The sequence below is a fragment of the Podarcis bocagei genome (genome assembly GCF_964188305.1).
Source record: "Podarcis bocagei genome assembly, chromosome: 9".
In the NCBI taxonomy this organism is placed as follows: Eukaryota; Metazoa; Chordata; class Lepidosauria; order Squamata; family Lacertidae; genus Podarcis; species Podarcis bocagei.
The window spans coordinates 2,127,196-2,139,944 of NC_138134.1; the positions used below are offsets into that span (position 1 = coordinate 2,127,196).

Sequence of the window (12,749 nt, forward strand, 5' to 3'; positions counted from 1 at the left end):
GGGATGGATCTTTTGATTAAAAATAGACTAATGAAGCAAATCTTCCTACCCAAAACCCTAGTGAGTTTAGCTTTCTCTGCATCACAAGCAGCCCTTCTAAGTGGAAGGATAAATCGTCAACAGCACCCCCATTTTCAATATGCATCCTGTCTTTTCCAAGACACCAGCTGTGCTGATGAATGTACAGCATGAAGCAATTCTACCTCTTCGCAATCCGGCTTGCCATTTCCCCATTCCCATTACGGGCAAAGGCAAACTCTTGTCCTGACATACTTTGTGATTCTCTCCTGAAGACTCACAGGGCTATGTTACATTGCAGAGAAAATGTAGGCCCTACCTATCTAAAATGAGCATGTAATTTTCTAGAATCCCTCTTTAGTTACCTGAATAGACTTTCTGTTATCACCTGGGAAATCTCTGAAATAAAGCACCAAATTCCAGAATAAAGGAAAGTAATGTAATAGTACCCGTTTCTCTTCAGGAGGGAGTTTGCTCCACTCATTGCCCAGCATCCTGGTGATTTCTGGGAATGGAACTTCTGGCCTCTTCGCTCGAAGTTGCTCCCTCCGCTCATTCATGAACCGCACGTAACCTGTTAGGGGAGATTTAGGAGCATTGCTATCCCTTAAGGGTTTCTTCCTCTTTCGCCCTTTGGACCAGCCTCCTCTCTTAGTTCTTTGCTACAAAGACAGGGAGAGGAAAGTTCAGTGTGAGACATCAGTTCCTTTAAAGCTGGAGGGAAGAACAACAACAGGTGGCCTCTGAGATGTTGTCAGACTCCCATCACCCACAGGCCCCAGGCAGCAGAGCCAGTGGTCAGGGGTGTTAGAATTTGGGAGTCCAGCAGCATCTGGAGGGCCATGGATCCCTGCTCCAGGTTTAAACCTACATTAGCATCTCAAATGCTTTTATCATCCACACACAGCTTCAGTAAACATCCCTGGTACAGTGGTACCTAGGGTTACATACGCTTCAGGTTACATGCGCTTCAGGTTACAGACTCTGCTAATCCAGAAATAGTACCTCACGTTAAGAACTTTGCTTCAGGATGAAAACAGAAATCGCGCGGCGGCAGCGGGAGGCCCCATTAGCTAAAGTGGTGCTTCAGGTTAAGAACAGTTTCAGGTTAAGAATGGACCTCCAGAATGAATTAAGTACTTAACCCGAGGTACCACTGTACTCTTTTTCAACAGTCAAATTATGGTTCTGCCCAGCAGGCATGATCAGACACATCAGAAAATAAGCTGTGTTCAGCAACCAAAGTTGTTAAGTAATGGAGAAGGGGGCATGGTGAGAATCAGATAAGAGTGTAAGGGTTAAATTTGGGCAGAATCGGCTTTCACTGGTAAAGCCAAAATCAGAAATTCTTAAGAATTGTAGATAATTTTATTGTGGATTAAAACACGCAACCCAAAAAAATGTTTTCAAAAATTTCCTGCATGGTAGCCATGTTGGTCTCCTGCAGCCAAAAGAAAAAAAACTTGTGGCACCTTAAAGACTAAAAAATGTCAAAATAAATAAACCAAGACTGATATGGTTTGAAAGGCCCGATGAAAAGTTAGGAAGAGTTAAAACAGAAGATTTGGGGATGAGCCACACTTAAAGTACGTACAAAATGTACTAAGGTTTTAAAGATAGACAAAGCTGCCAGAAAATCATCTGCAATTTTAATAAATTTAAAACTGTTTGGGAATCCACAGAAATATTTCTCAAACAGTAGGCTGGGATGTGCCCATGGGTCTTGAGCCACTTTCAGGTGGGCCCCTGTGCCCCACCCACTAGCCGTGCCAAAGCCTTTTGGATGGGCAAGCGTCTGCACCAGGAACTCCTTGAGTAGAGGAGGCCAGGATACAGAAATGGGGGTGGGGGGAATGTCTCCCGCCTCTGAGGGTAAGGGGCACAGGAGGTGTTGAAGGTAATTAGAAACTGAGATAAAAGTTTAATATTTATTATTTTTATTATTATTATTAAAGAAACAAACAGAGAATAAAAAGAAATCTCTTATAATAAGAGAAGAAGAAAATGTAAAAGGACCAGGAAGGAAGGATGAAAGAAACTGGAGTGGGGGTTGGCAGGGGGGTGGGGTAAAGTACATGTTGGCTGTAAAAAGAGAATGGGGCAAGACATTACAGGAGAGGAGTAAAAATGCTTTGTGGGAAGTAGGGGAGGAGGGACTAAAAGAAAAGTGCCTTCTGCACCTAAAGCCTCTGGATCCACAAATTATGCCTAAAATGGGGAGGATGCCACAATATCCCCAGTGTCAGTGACTGCACTTAGTTTGAGGAAAGTTGTGGCAACTCCTTGCCACAAAGCAAATGCTGTAGCAAAGAATTTAGCAAGTTCAGAAAAAAATGATGTTGGCAATTACCAGCTGATATTTGAGCAGCTTCTCATGGGTTATCTCTGTGTGACCTCACAGTTTGTACATACCTGATGAGGGCACCTGGGAACTATCCCCTGCATGTCAATAGGTGGGTGCAGCTCCCATCGCCTTGTTGACGGGGGGGGGGGGGGGGCTCTCTGTATTTCAGTGGCTTATTTCCACCCCACCAGGCTAGGACCACCTCAGCTGTGTTTGCTCTCCCCCCCCCCGCCCCCGGGCTTCCTGAGCTTTACTTTAGCTGGTGTAACTTATGCCAGCTTCCTAGGATTGCTGTAGTTCTATACTGTCAGCCACTCATTCAAGGAAGGATGAGGAATGACAGCATAACCTGTTTCACTGCAGGTGTTATCCATTTACAGGGGAGAGGAATGCTAATCAAATTCCAAATAATCAACTCTCTTGTTTTATTTTTTGAAGATATGAATGGATAGAGAATTTAGGTGGAGGAAGACGACTTATTCTAATTTCTGCTTACCTCCTCCTCAGGCCTTGGCTCGCTATTTTCAGCTTTATTAGATGACTCATTTCGCAACAGTTGACTGTGTAGCAAGTCCTCTGCAAAATCTGGATTGTTGGCGGACTGGGAGGCACTGCCAGTGCATGATCCTTCTGAATGATTTAGCCTGGGGAAAAATAGGTAATTATGCAATATAGTCCGACAATTGTTAGGAAAAGGTACTTCCTATTTTACTCCCTGGGATATTGTGTGATATTGCAAATATCAAAAGTAGTTGGAAAGAAACAAGTGCCAAAGAATGACAGTCAGAACACGGCATGTTGCACCTGCCAGAACAATTTCTCTTACAGTCTATCCCAGTTATCAAGTATTCCAACAGAATGATGTTCTAAAGCCCAAGGAAGACTAAACAGTCATCAAGCTGGAGCTTGGGATGAAAGACTGAGCTTTAACCACTAGCTCTATCCCATTCCTTGGAGTGTTTATAAGAGGGCTTCTACCAAAAAACTACCAAAAAGGGCACTGTCAAAGCCAAACATCCCCTTAGGAAGCGGCCAGTGGCCATGGCTCATATACTCTATTGTCTTAAAAACTATGCAGGTTTATCTCATCAACAATACTAAGGAAATCTACCTCAGCTGATCAACACCACCCCTTTGGGGGCAGTTTATTTCAGGTATGAATAAGCACCACATGAAAACCACCTCTCCAACATACAAAGAGAAATGCTAAGTGTTTTTCTAAACAAGTATCAATAAGTCACTGAAGACAGAGTTTAGAAGTGGGTGTTTTAAACCAAAGCAAAGGAAAAATATTCAGCAAATCACCATTGTAGGTCCTATAGTGGACTATGTATGCATGAGCCAAAACTAGAGGAGCAGTTGCTTACCCTGATGGAACAACGTCATTACTCTCCTTTGAGCCATCATCTTCTGGAAAATGTGACGAGGGAGATGAAGTGGTCATTGGGTTCTCCATTACTGTTGCAACAGAAAACTGTAGAAGAATATTTCACATTACTATTACTTTAATATACCAGTTTGTCATCTGGCAAGCAGACTTGCAGTGTAATCTTAAATGTTTCTTCCCAAGTACTGTCTAGCAACTTGAGCAACATTTGCTTCTAAGGACAATTGTTAAGCTGCAGAACCCCAATTCAATCCAATCTCCCAAGTGGGATATTACTAGATCATGGATAACTGAGGCCAAGTTATCCCCATCCAGGAATGGCAGTAGCTGATGGTTCATCCATAACTGGAAAGAGGCCCTCTGTTTTACTGAGGCCACTTGGACCTCAAGTGACAGAGCATGGGAGAATTCTATGCACATGGTCCTTTAAGGAGTGTGCGACCCTATCTTCAGCAAGTCACCTTCCTATTTCCCAGATTTGGGAACCACCAAGCCTCAAAACTTTCATCTTCTCAAGATTCAGTTTCAGTTTACTGGCAGTCACTCGACTCTCACTACCTCAAGATCCCGATCCAACACCTGCACAGCATCCCCTGATGCAGGTGGCAAGGAGAAACAGAGCTGCAGTGTCATCTTTGTAGTGATGGAACCTCACCCTGAGCCTCCAGTTGAGAGCTCCTAAGAACTTTGTACAGATGTTAGAAAGCACAGGAAACTAGATCAGTGTGTGACTGTGCAGCATAATTGCCATGCTGTGGTCGAAATCACTGAGCCTCTTGGGCTTGCCAATCGGAAGATCTGCCATTTGAATCCCCGAGACGGGGTGAGTTCAAAAGCTCATGCACTCTGGTTTTCATCATGGTATTCCGTTGCACCAGTAGCGGTTTAGTCCTGCTGGCCACATGACATGGAAAGCTGTCTGTGGACAAATGCCGACTTCCTCGGCCTGAAAGCGAGATGTGCACCACAACCCGCAGTCACCTTTGACTGGACTTAACTGTCCAGGGGTCCTTTACCTTTACCTAATGACCATGCAACTTAACAAGTCCCTGCCCCTGCTAGAAATGAAATACATTTCCAATTCAAAAGTCATTTATTTTATCCCTCATCCACCAAACTCAATAGAGCAACAAGCTTGTAAATACAAATCTGAATCCTGCTTCTACTTTACAGTCAGATAAACCTCCCCCTTTAAATTCTGCATCAGCTTAGAGCCACTGCCATCTCTGCTGGCACTCAAGCCACACTCAGAGTTGGACCTTCCGGCTACTTGGAAACATTTTGAGGATATAAAATGACAGCAAAAAAAGAAAAGAGGAAATGGCTAATAAAACAATTCACACCTATTTTATAGCAATTCTTTTAAAGAAAAAATGTATCTACAGCAATTGCAGTCTGTGAAGAAGTGTTAGGCAGAATATGAGTGCCCCAATGACATTTACAGATAGCCTTCTGCTCTGTTCATTTCAGGCACAATCTAAGGGCAATGACACCCACCCAAGCCTGAGAGAGATGAAGGGGGCGCCTTGCAAGCACAGTCTGATGTATCTGCCCTCCATGCTGGCTTTGAAGATCTATTTCTATGCTGCAAGAAAATGCACTTTGTTGCTTTCAAACTGTTCAAATTTTGCTATATTATTACACATATATGTATGTAAGAGACAGACAGCTTAGGCTATAGTTTATGATGAATGCATCTCTTTGGATGCACAACCAAGGTATTCTTTGAAATATTCCTTCCATTAATGCCCAGACGAGCAGATCAATGGAGGGTCTAGGTGGAACAGATGATCCACATCAATCTTGCTGCCTCCAGGGAGAGATGCTATACTAGCCATTTGCATTTTAGAGAAGAGTGATGTAAGGGGTGTCAGTTCTACTAACCAAGGACATAATTTGCAATGGATGTAAGGAAGCAACTTGTTTCCTAAGGGAGGCAACACAAACACTTATAAAGCTATCTGTAGGTGTGATTCATAGTTTGAGAGCAAAAATGGTGGACACTACCAGGGGTGTTGTCATGCTTTTCAAGGATAAGGAATCTATTGGACTACAACTCCCATTATCCCTGACCACTGGCCATGCTGGCTGGGGCTGACAGGAGTTGGAGGGCCACAGGTTTCCCATCCCAACTGTGCACCACACTGCCATTAGACATAGGAGCAAAGCCTGTATTCATTGCAGACATTGTCAAATACAGGAGAAGAACCTAAGCTCTTAAATGCAATTCCTCAACTTACACAATTTATTAATATTTTGGTTGAAACATGGATCATTACACTAAAAATTGAAACTTGGATTTGTGTAACATGAAGAGTTTGGGCTTGTTTTCGTACAATCCAATTTGCCCATCTATGGGGGAAGATCTTCATTGTTCTGAGGAGCAAAGCTTTATACTCTCCTATGCAAAGGAACCATAAAGTAGACTTTTGTAGAAGAGGCTTCAATGAAGTCAAAACACATCTTTAAAATGCTATCCTTCACAATAGGAAGATATTTATTTATCTCACACAAATACAGTTTAGCTGAACATGGCACAATGGCTTGGTATTCTGCACCTTGTGTTCCACAATGGCACACCTCTTTTGTTTTACATCTGGGGCTCAGTCAGTGTCAAAGTTCCAACCTGGCTTTCAGTCTTGTAGAGGAAGCAGCTGGACATCAGCTTTAACACCACCCAAAACAGACCATATAAACACAGGAAGCTAGAAGAACACAAACTTCTTTCTTGCTTTAAAGCTTTGTTTTATTCAGTCCATATGGCTGGGTACTGAGAGTCAAGTCTCAGAAGTAGAGGTCAAATATTTGTGAGCATGCAGAGGTTATTAAACTATCCCAAAAGGCAAGAAGGGAGAGGAGGAAGCAAGTTCCCACTGGAACTGAAATGGATAAAAACGTGCACAGGATGCTGTGTCAGGGGCTGATCGGCTAGCCTTGGGACCTCCAAATCCCATAGCTGTGCTGACAATAATCCTTTTTTCCATCACTGCCAGGTAGACTAAAGAGTTCCAAAACTGTAAGATGGCTCACAGAAACTCATACATAGGTAGGATATATTTATGCATTTATGCTTTGGTAGGACATTTATGCATATTCTTCTGGTTGGAAAGTCTTGTTAATGGGTTAGTCCCAGCCAGATCCTCCCTTCCTTCCTGTATACTTTTGTCAGGATGAGAAAAATATTGAGCTGGATTCCAAAAGGAAGTAGCACCTTTGCCCTTCCAACCTCTGGTACAGCAGGAAGCCGCAGGTGCAAATAGAAACTTGAACATTTATAGAAACCGCAGTGTTAATAAATGGGGATTTAAAATAAAAGGTTACTTGGTGATCCCCAACTTTTAAATCAATATTAGCATGTGCCACCCCAAATGGACAATATCATAATTCAAAGTATTTAAAGAATTCATAGGGAGTCTGCTGCAGAGTCAGCACTAGCTGATAAAATGCAGCATTTGACTCTTGGCTTTTCAATAGATATTGCTGTGACATGAAGCTAAAAAAACCAAGCAACTTATGGAAAGGAGCATATGAGCCAGCCAAAGCTCTGGACTCAGTGTCATAACCACAATTTAGCAAATCAGCATCAGTGTATGTGTGCGCACTGTTCCCAAGACAGTTCACAACAAAGAAGCAGTAAATACAAATTAAAGCTCAGAACTTTAAAAGGGCTGGAAGAACAAAAATAGAGCTGATTGGCAGGGAAAGGATAAAAAGTAGGCCTCTCTGGGGTAAGTTCCATAAATGGAGCACCATCAAATCCCTCTCTCTTATGTCAGATGGCAGAGGCACCTAGAAGGGAGCTATAAATTTGCTGACATCACTGCAGGTTGATGTGGGAACTCAAGTCAGTAAAGCATGAGACTCTTAATCTCAGGGTCATGGGTTCAAGCCCCATGTTTGGCAAAGAATTCCTGCACTGCAAGAGGTTGGACTAGATTGCCCTTGGGGTTCCTTCCAACTCTACAATTCTATGATTCAGGTATTCCTTCAGATACTCAGTCAAAAGTGTAGACAACAAGATTTGAATCAGGCCACAATGTCATGGTTTGGGAAACACCAGCCTTAGTCCCAGGTGCTGTTGTAGGCTCTCCAATTCATGTTCAGGGTCTGTCTAAGTCCAATTCCTTCCTTCCGCCACCCACAATTCACTACTGGGAATTTTGTTTTCCTTTTGGCAGAAATGGATGAAATTTAAAGGCTATTACCTCCATACTGGATTAAATTGGCCAAATTACAGGAAAATGGGTTCAGGGGCATTGTTTGTTTGTTTGTTGTTGTTTTTAGGAAGCATCTCTATCTTCTTTACTTTGGGATAGAGTACAAGCAAGGTTGTCCATTTTGGGAATTCCATCTCCCCCCACCTGCTGGACCTGCGGCCACTTGTGGGGCTTCCAGACCAGGACCTGCCTGCAGCTGAACAAGTAGGGCAGGGACCAGGACCCTGGGCAAGCAGGAAGCACTGGAAGCGTGCCAGCTAGGTGTGCTGGGGCAGCTCTATCAAGCCTGCCTGCCCTGGAGCCAGGGTGCCCCAGCAGTGCCACCACTGAAGCGGTGAAACAAGGCGTGGGCCAACCCCCTTGTGCTACAATTATGGTTTTAACAGGACTGAGTTTTTAACTTGGATGGGTGTTTTATTTGGTGGTGGGGGGGTTGTTTTAAAATGTTGTAAGTTAATTTGGATTTTGTATCTTTATTTGTGGGCCAGGGTATCGTTTACGGGCTTTTGTTGGGAAATGTTATTGGTTTGTACACATTAGTATTGTTAAGTGTTTCAATTATTTTTATTATGTTTTACTACTTTTTACATTGTACTTTGTCCTACAAGTATAGGGCAGTATTATTATTATTATTATTATTATTATTATTATTATTATTATTATTATTATTATTATTATTATTATTATTATTATTATTTCCTGCCATTTCCAAAGTGCCACAAAATGTTGCTTGGATTCCTGGATGTGATCTCTACATTCCTAGTAACACTAGGAATTCCTAGTAACATTCCTAGTCCTTGGCTACTGACCTATTTTTGTTCATAAGAGTTTCAGTAACGTTTGATTACCTGGTTCTGATCCTTTTTGCAGATTGAGACAGATGGCAGCCACCAATCCTAGCCTTAGGCCTCAATTCAAGCCCTGACAAAGTCCCAAACCATGCAATAAATGTCTACTATTCCACAGCTAAAAAGAAAATGCTTTGCAGAAAAAATATGTGCACCATACCTATTTTTAAAAACCTGAAGATGCAATATAAATTCATGAGCCTGGAAATATTAAAACTGGAAGATTTTTAAAGTAAGACTTCTATATTACTAATGGATTAAGCTGAGTGGAGAACAGTAAAGCCATATAACAGGATGACGAAAGGAAGAGAGAAATGCAAAAAGCTGACACTAAATAAAAATTTAAAAATGATGATAATAATAATAATAATAATAATAATAATAATAATAATAATAATAATAATAATCTGTAAATCATTAGTAGCGGCCACCCTCAAATTGCTCTGTGTAACTTAACATCTTCCCCCCAAAAAAATCTTTAAATACAATAAAGCCCCGCCAGACATATTCTGTTGTGGCTACAATGGTATTCCCAGCTACGGCTGTAAAAAGAAGATGGCAAACCTACGCACACAAAATCACCAGAGAGGTTACCGTTCAACATGGGATGCGATTTTATACTGATACTTCACACTTTGCATCCTATTATCGTTGCTTAGCAGCCACTCAACACATTCTCCAGTTCTCTCCTTCCTTTCCCCTGGAACAAAATCTGGCCAACTATGGAGTGGCAGCAGCCCTGGTATGAAGATGGGAAATATACTTCCATGCAGAAGCACATACATATATACAGCGCCTAGAAAGTACAGAACTGGAAATTTGCCTGCTCATTTCCAAAATGTGGCAAGTCTAGTCAGAACCAATTAAACTCATGCTTGATTTACCAAAAAAGAAAAAAGCTTGAAATGGGGCATAGCTCAGCACACCCTTTGAAAATAAGAAAAATATGTAGATACCATATTTTTCGCTCTATAGGACACACTTTTCCCCTCCAAAAATCAAGGGGAAATGTGTGTGCGTCCTATGGAGCGAATGCAGGCTCCTTGGCTTCAGCAATAGCAACGCGAAGCCTCCGAAGCGCAGAGGGAGCGCTCCCTCCATGATCCGGAGGCTACGTGTTGCTTTCGCTGAAGCCTGGAGTGCGAGAGGGGTTGGTGCGCACCGACGCCTCTCGCTCTCCAGGCTTCAGGAATAGCCGCCTGAAGCCTTTGGAGCGCAGCGGGACCTCGCACTGTGCTCCAAAGGCTTCGGGTTCCTATTGCCGAAGCCGGGAGAGCAAGACTCTCCTGGCTTCAGCTGAGAGGGAGAGCTGTGCAGCGCCCCTTCAGCCAAGGGGGAGGAGAAATGGAAGGGGCTCCGTTTCTCCTGCCGCTTTGCTGAAGGGGCGCTGAGCAGAGAGGGGGGAATTTTTTTTCTTGTTCTCCCCCTCTAAAACAAGGTGCGTCCTATGGTCGGGTGCGTCTTATAGAGCGAAAAATACGGTAATTTATTCTTTAAAGAAGCTGTGTGAGCGCTTGGCCCACAAACCGCTGGCATGAGAACAAATTAATGGGCACTTTGCAATTTTTTTGTATGAAATTTATGTATTAAATCAAGATTTTAAGTAAGCCCAGAAGTGTTTACCTGTTTGCTGCAGAAGAGGGATTTCCTAACACACATCTGTGACCACCATAGAAATGAAAGATGCTTGCCTCTTAGAAGGCTAGTAGGGGAAGGGCAGCTGAGGGATGGGCCAGCAATGAAACCAAGTAGACAGAGACGGAATTGGGCAATTCTTCCTCCTTTGCCAGCTCACTCACTTCTCTACATGGAATACCTGGTCACTTAGGATTACTGGATGAGTTTCAATACAAGGCTATTGGATGAGTTTCAATACAAGGCTGTATTAAATCACTACTTTAAAATGCCCAACTATTTATTTTTAGATTTGGACTATTTTGCATTGTCATAATGGCATGCTCCTTCTACCATTAAACTCAAAGACAACAAGCTTTCTGGCTCTGTGCCTGGTGGGAAATGGAAGTTGGTTGTGCTTAAAAGAGAAATAAAATTGGGGGAGAAATGTTTTCATTACTTCTCCTGGTATCCACAACAGTACTAAGGTTAAACATGCAAAAAGCATCTCTCCTAGGGAGCACATCTAGCTAGCAACCATTTATGGCCATTTATGGAAACAGTTCAGCAGCTGGAGATCAAAATGAGAGTTGTGCCTCTACTTTCAGTGGCAAAAAGGTACCTAGGTACAGAGCTCAGATATACATATTTCATAAAAATCTGGAGACATTGTTATCAACCGGTTTGGCTATATGCTAGCCAGGCCAGCCTAGCTGTCAGCTTCCATAGCTGCCAGCAACATAAGCCAACATGCCTGCCTTCCCAAAGCCAGTGTAACATCTTGTGCAAACAGAGCATCCCTTTATCTGCCCATGAGCACACGATTTAGCAAGTCTTCTTTCCAAGTCTCTCTGTACATGGAAGATTACAAGGCATCTTAACATTCTACGCAGGCAGCATTTTAAATACGCAATCTATGGACACTCCACCTACAGGGGAAGGGAGGCAGCACAATGGCCCCCTTGGTTCCCAACAAAGTGTGGTGCCATGTTAAACTGGGCACACAAGACAGCCATAGTACAGTCACCTCATACTTGCAGCAAAAATCAGCCAATACGTACAGGATGGACCAGGCTTCAAACGCACAGATCCTGATCATGCTGACAAGCCACACATTTAGGACTGACTTTATGTACTGGGATTAACACAAAAACAAGGTCTGGCAGGAAAATCTTTTTTGCTTTGCAAAGATACACAAAGATGGAGTCTCCTTCTTTGGAGGTCTTTAAGCAGAGGCTTGACAACCATATGTCAGGAGTGCTCTGATGGTGTTTCCTGCTTGGCAGGGGGTTGGACTCGATGGCCCTTGTGGTCTCTTCCAACTCTAGGATTCTATGATTCTATGATTCTAGCTCTACACAAGCAGCTCTACCTCACATCACTGGAGAGATTTCTGTTTGCAGGCAGAGATGTGATATCCTTGTAGGTTCCCATATTTAATTCTGCTCTTCCTTGGGGCTTTTGGCTTTAAATCTTTAGAAGGATTTCTGCAGCCACTTACCATCTGACATACATGCATCACCTTCAAAGATGTTACAGAAGCACTGTGCAATTTTAATTAAGGCCAGAAAAATATCTAAAGCAAGTGTTCTTCCTTTCTTCATTTCACTGATCAAAACCACTACAACCCATTTTGATATTTGTTCAAAGAGCCTGAATTTGCCTGCCAGTGCAATATATGCCCAAATGATTTGGCTGGGCTCTATGCCTTAAGTGTTTTTCACAATTCAAAACAAGGTCTCCAAAGCATTTCCGGTGGCCCATTTTCACAAACCGTCAGCACTACTCTCACCAAACAGAGATGTTTTCCCCCATCCCCCTTCATAATACTCACTCAGGAGTACAGTGGTAGGATTTGGTATTTGGTATTATTAATATATTGTTATCAGTGGGCATCTACATTTTCAATTGTGATTTGATTATGTTTTCACTTTAACTAAACCACCCCACCCACCCCCCTTTCCTTCCCAGCCTAATACTGCATGCAACAAATGAAACTGATCTGTAGAATGTCTCACAACAAATGAAACTGATCTGTGGAAAACACAACTTGAAAAAAGACAATGCACATGCTTTTGTAAACTAGGAAATCTTTAATAAAAATTATTTGGGGGGGGCATCCCACTTGCATACTCATCATACATCCATAATTCAAAATGTTTCTACTCCTTGTGACTTGAAAATGACCAAACACAGAAATCCATTAATTTTTTTCACATTGCTTAAAGGTGTCTACAGCTGTGTTTGAGCGTCATGCCAAACCCCAGTTCAGTGTAAATTGCATGAATTACAATGAACTGTGGCAAGCATCAGGTTCATGA

General features: G+C 42.5%; 1 protein-coding gene across 10 annotated transcripts in view; it reads right to left on the reverse strand.

Annotated features, from left to right (window-relative positions):
* Positions 1 to 12,749, reverse strand: part of HMG20A (high mobility group 20A) — a 62,673-nt gene that overhangs the window by 20,865 nt on the left and 29,059 nt on the right. For 6 of the 10 annotated variants that reach the window (XM_081207884.1, XM_081207886.1, XM_081207883.1 and 3 more), the window contains exons 2-4: positions 3,730 to 3,836; positions 2,859 to 3,006; positions 468 to 680 (exon numbers count right to left, since the gene is read on the reverse strand). In XM_081207884.1, coding sequence (XP_081064010.1) covers positions 468 to 680; positions 2,859 to 3,006; positions 3,730 to 3,818 — 450 coding nt within the window. In that variant the 5' untranslated portion in view covers positions 3,819 to 3,836. Of the gene's footprint in view, positions 1 to 467; positions 681 to 2,858; positions 3,007 to 3,729; positions 3,837 to 5,246; positions 5,335 to 12,749 lie in introns of those variants that run through there. The other 4 variants (XM_081207888.1, XM_081207880.1, XM_081207885.1 and 1 more) reach the window with 2 other exon arrangements.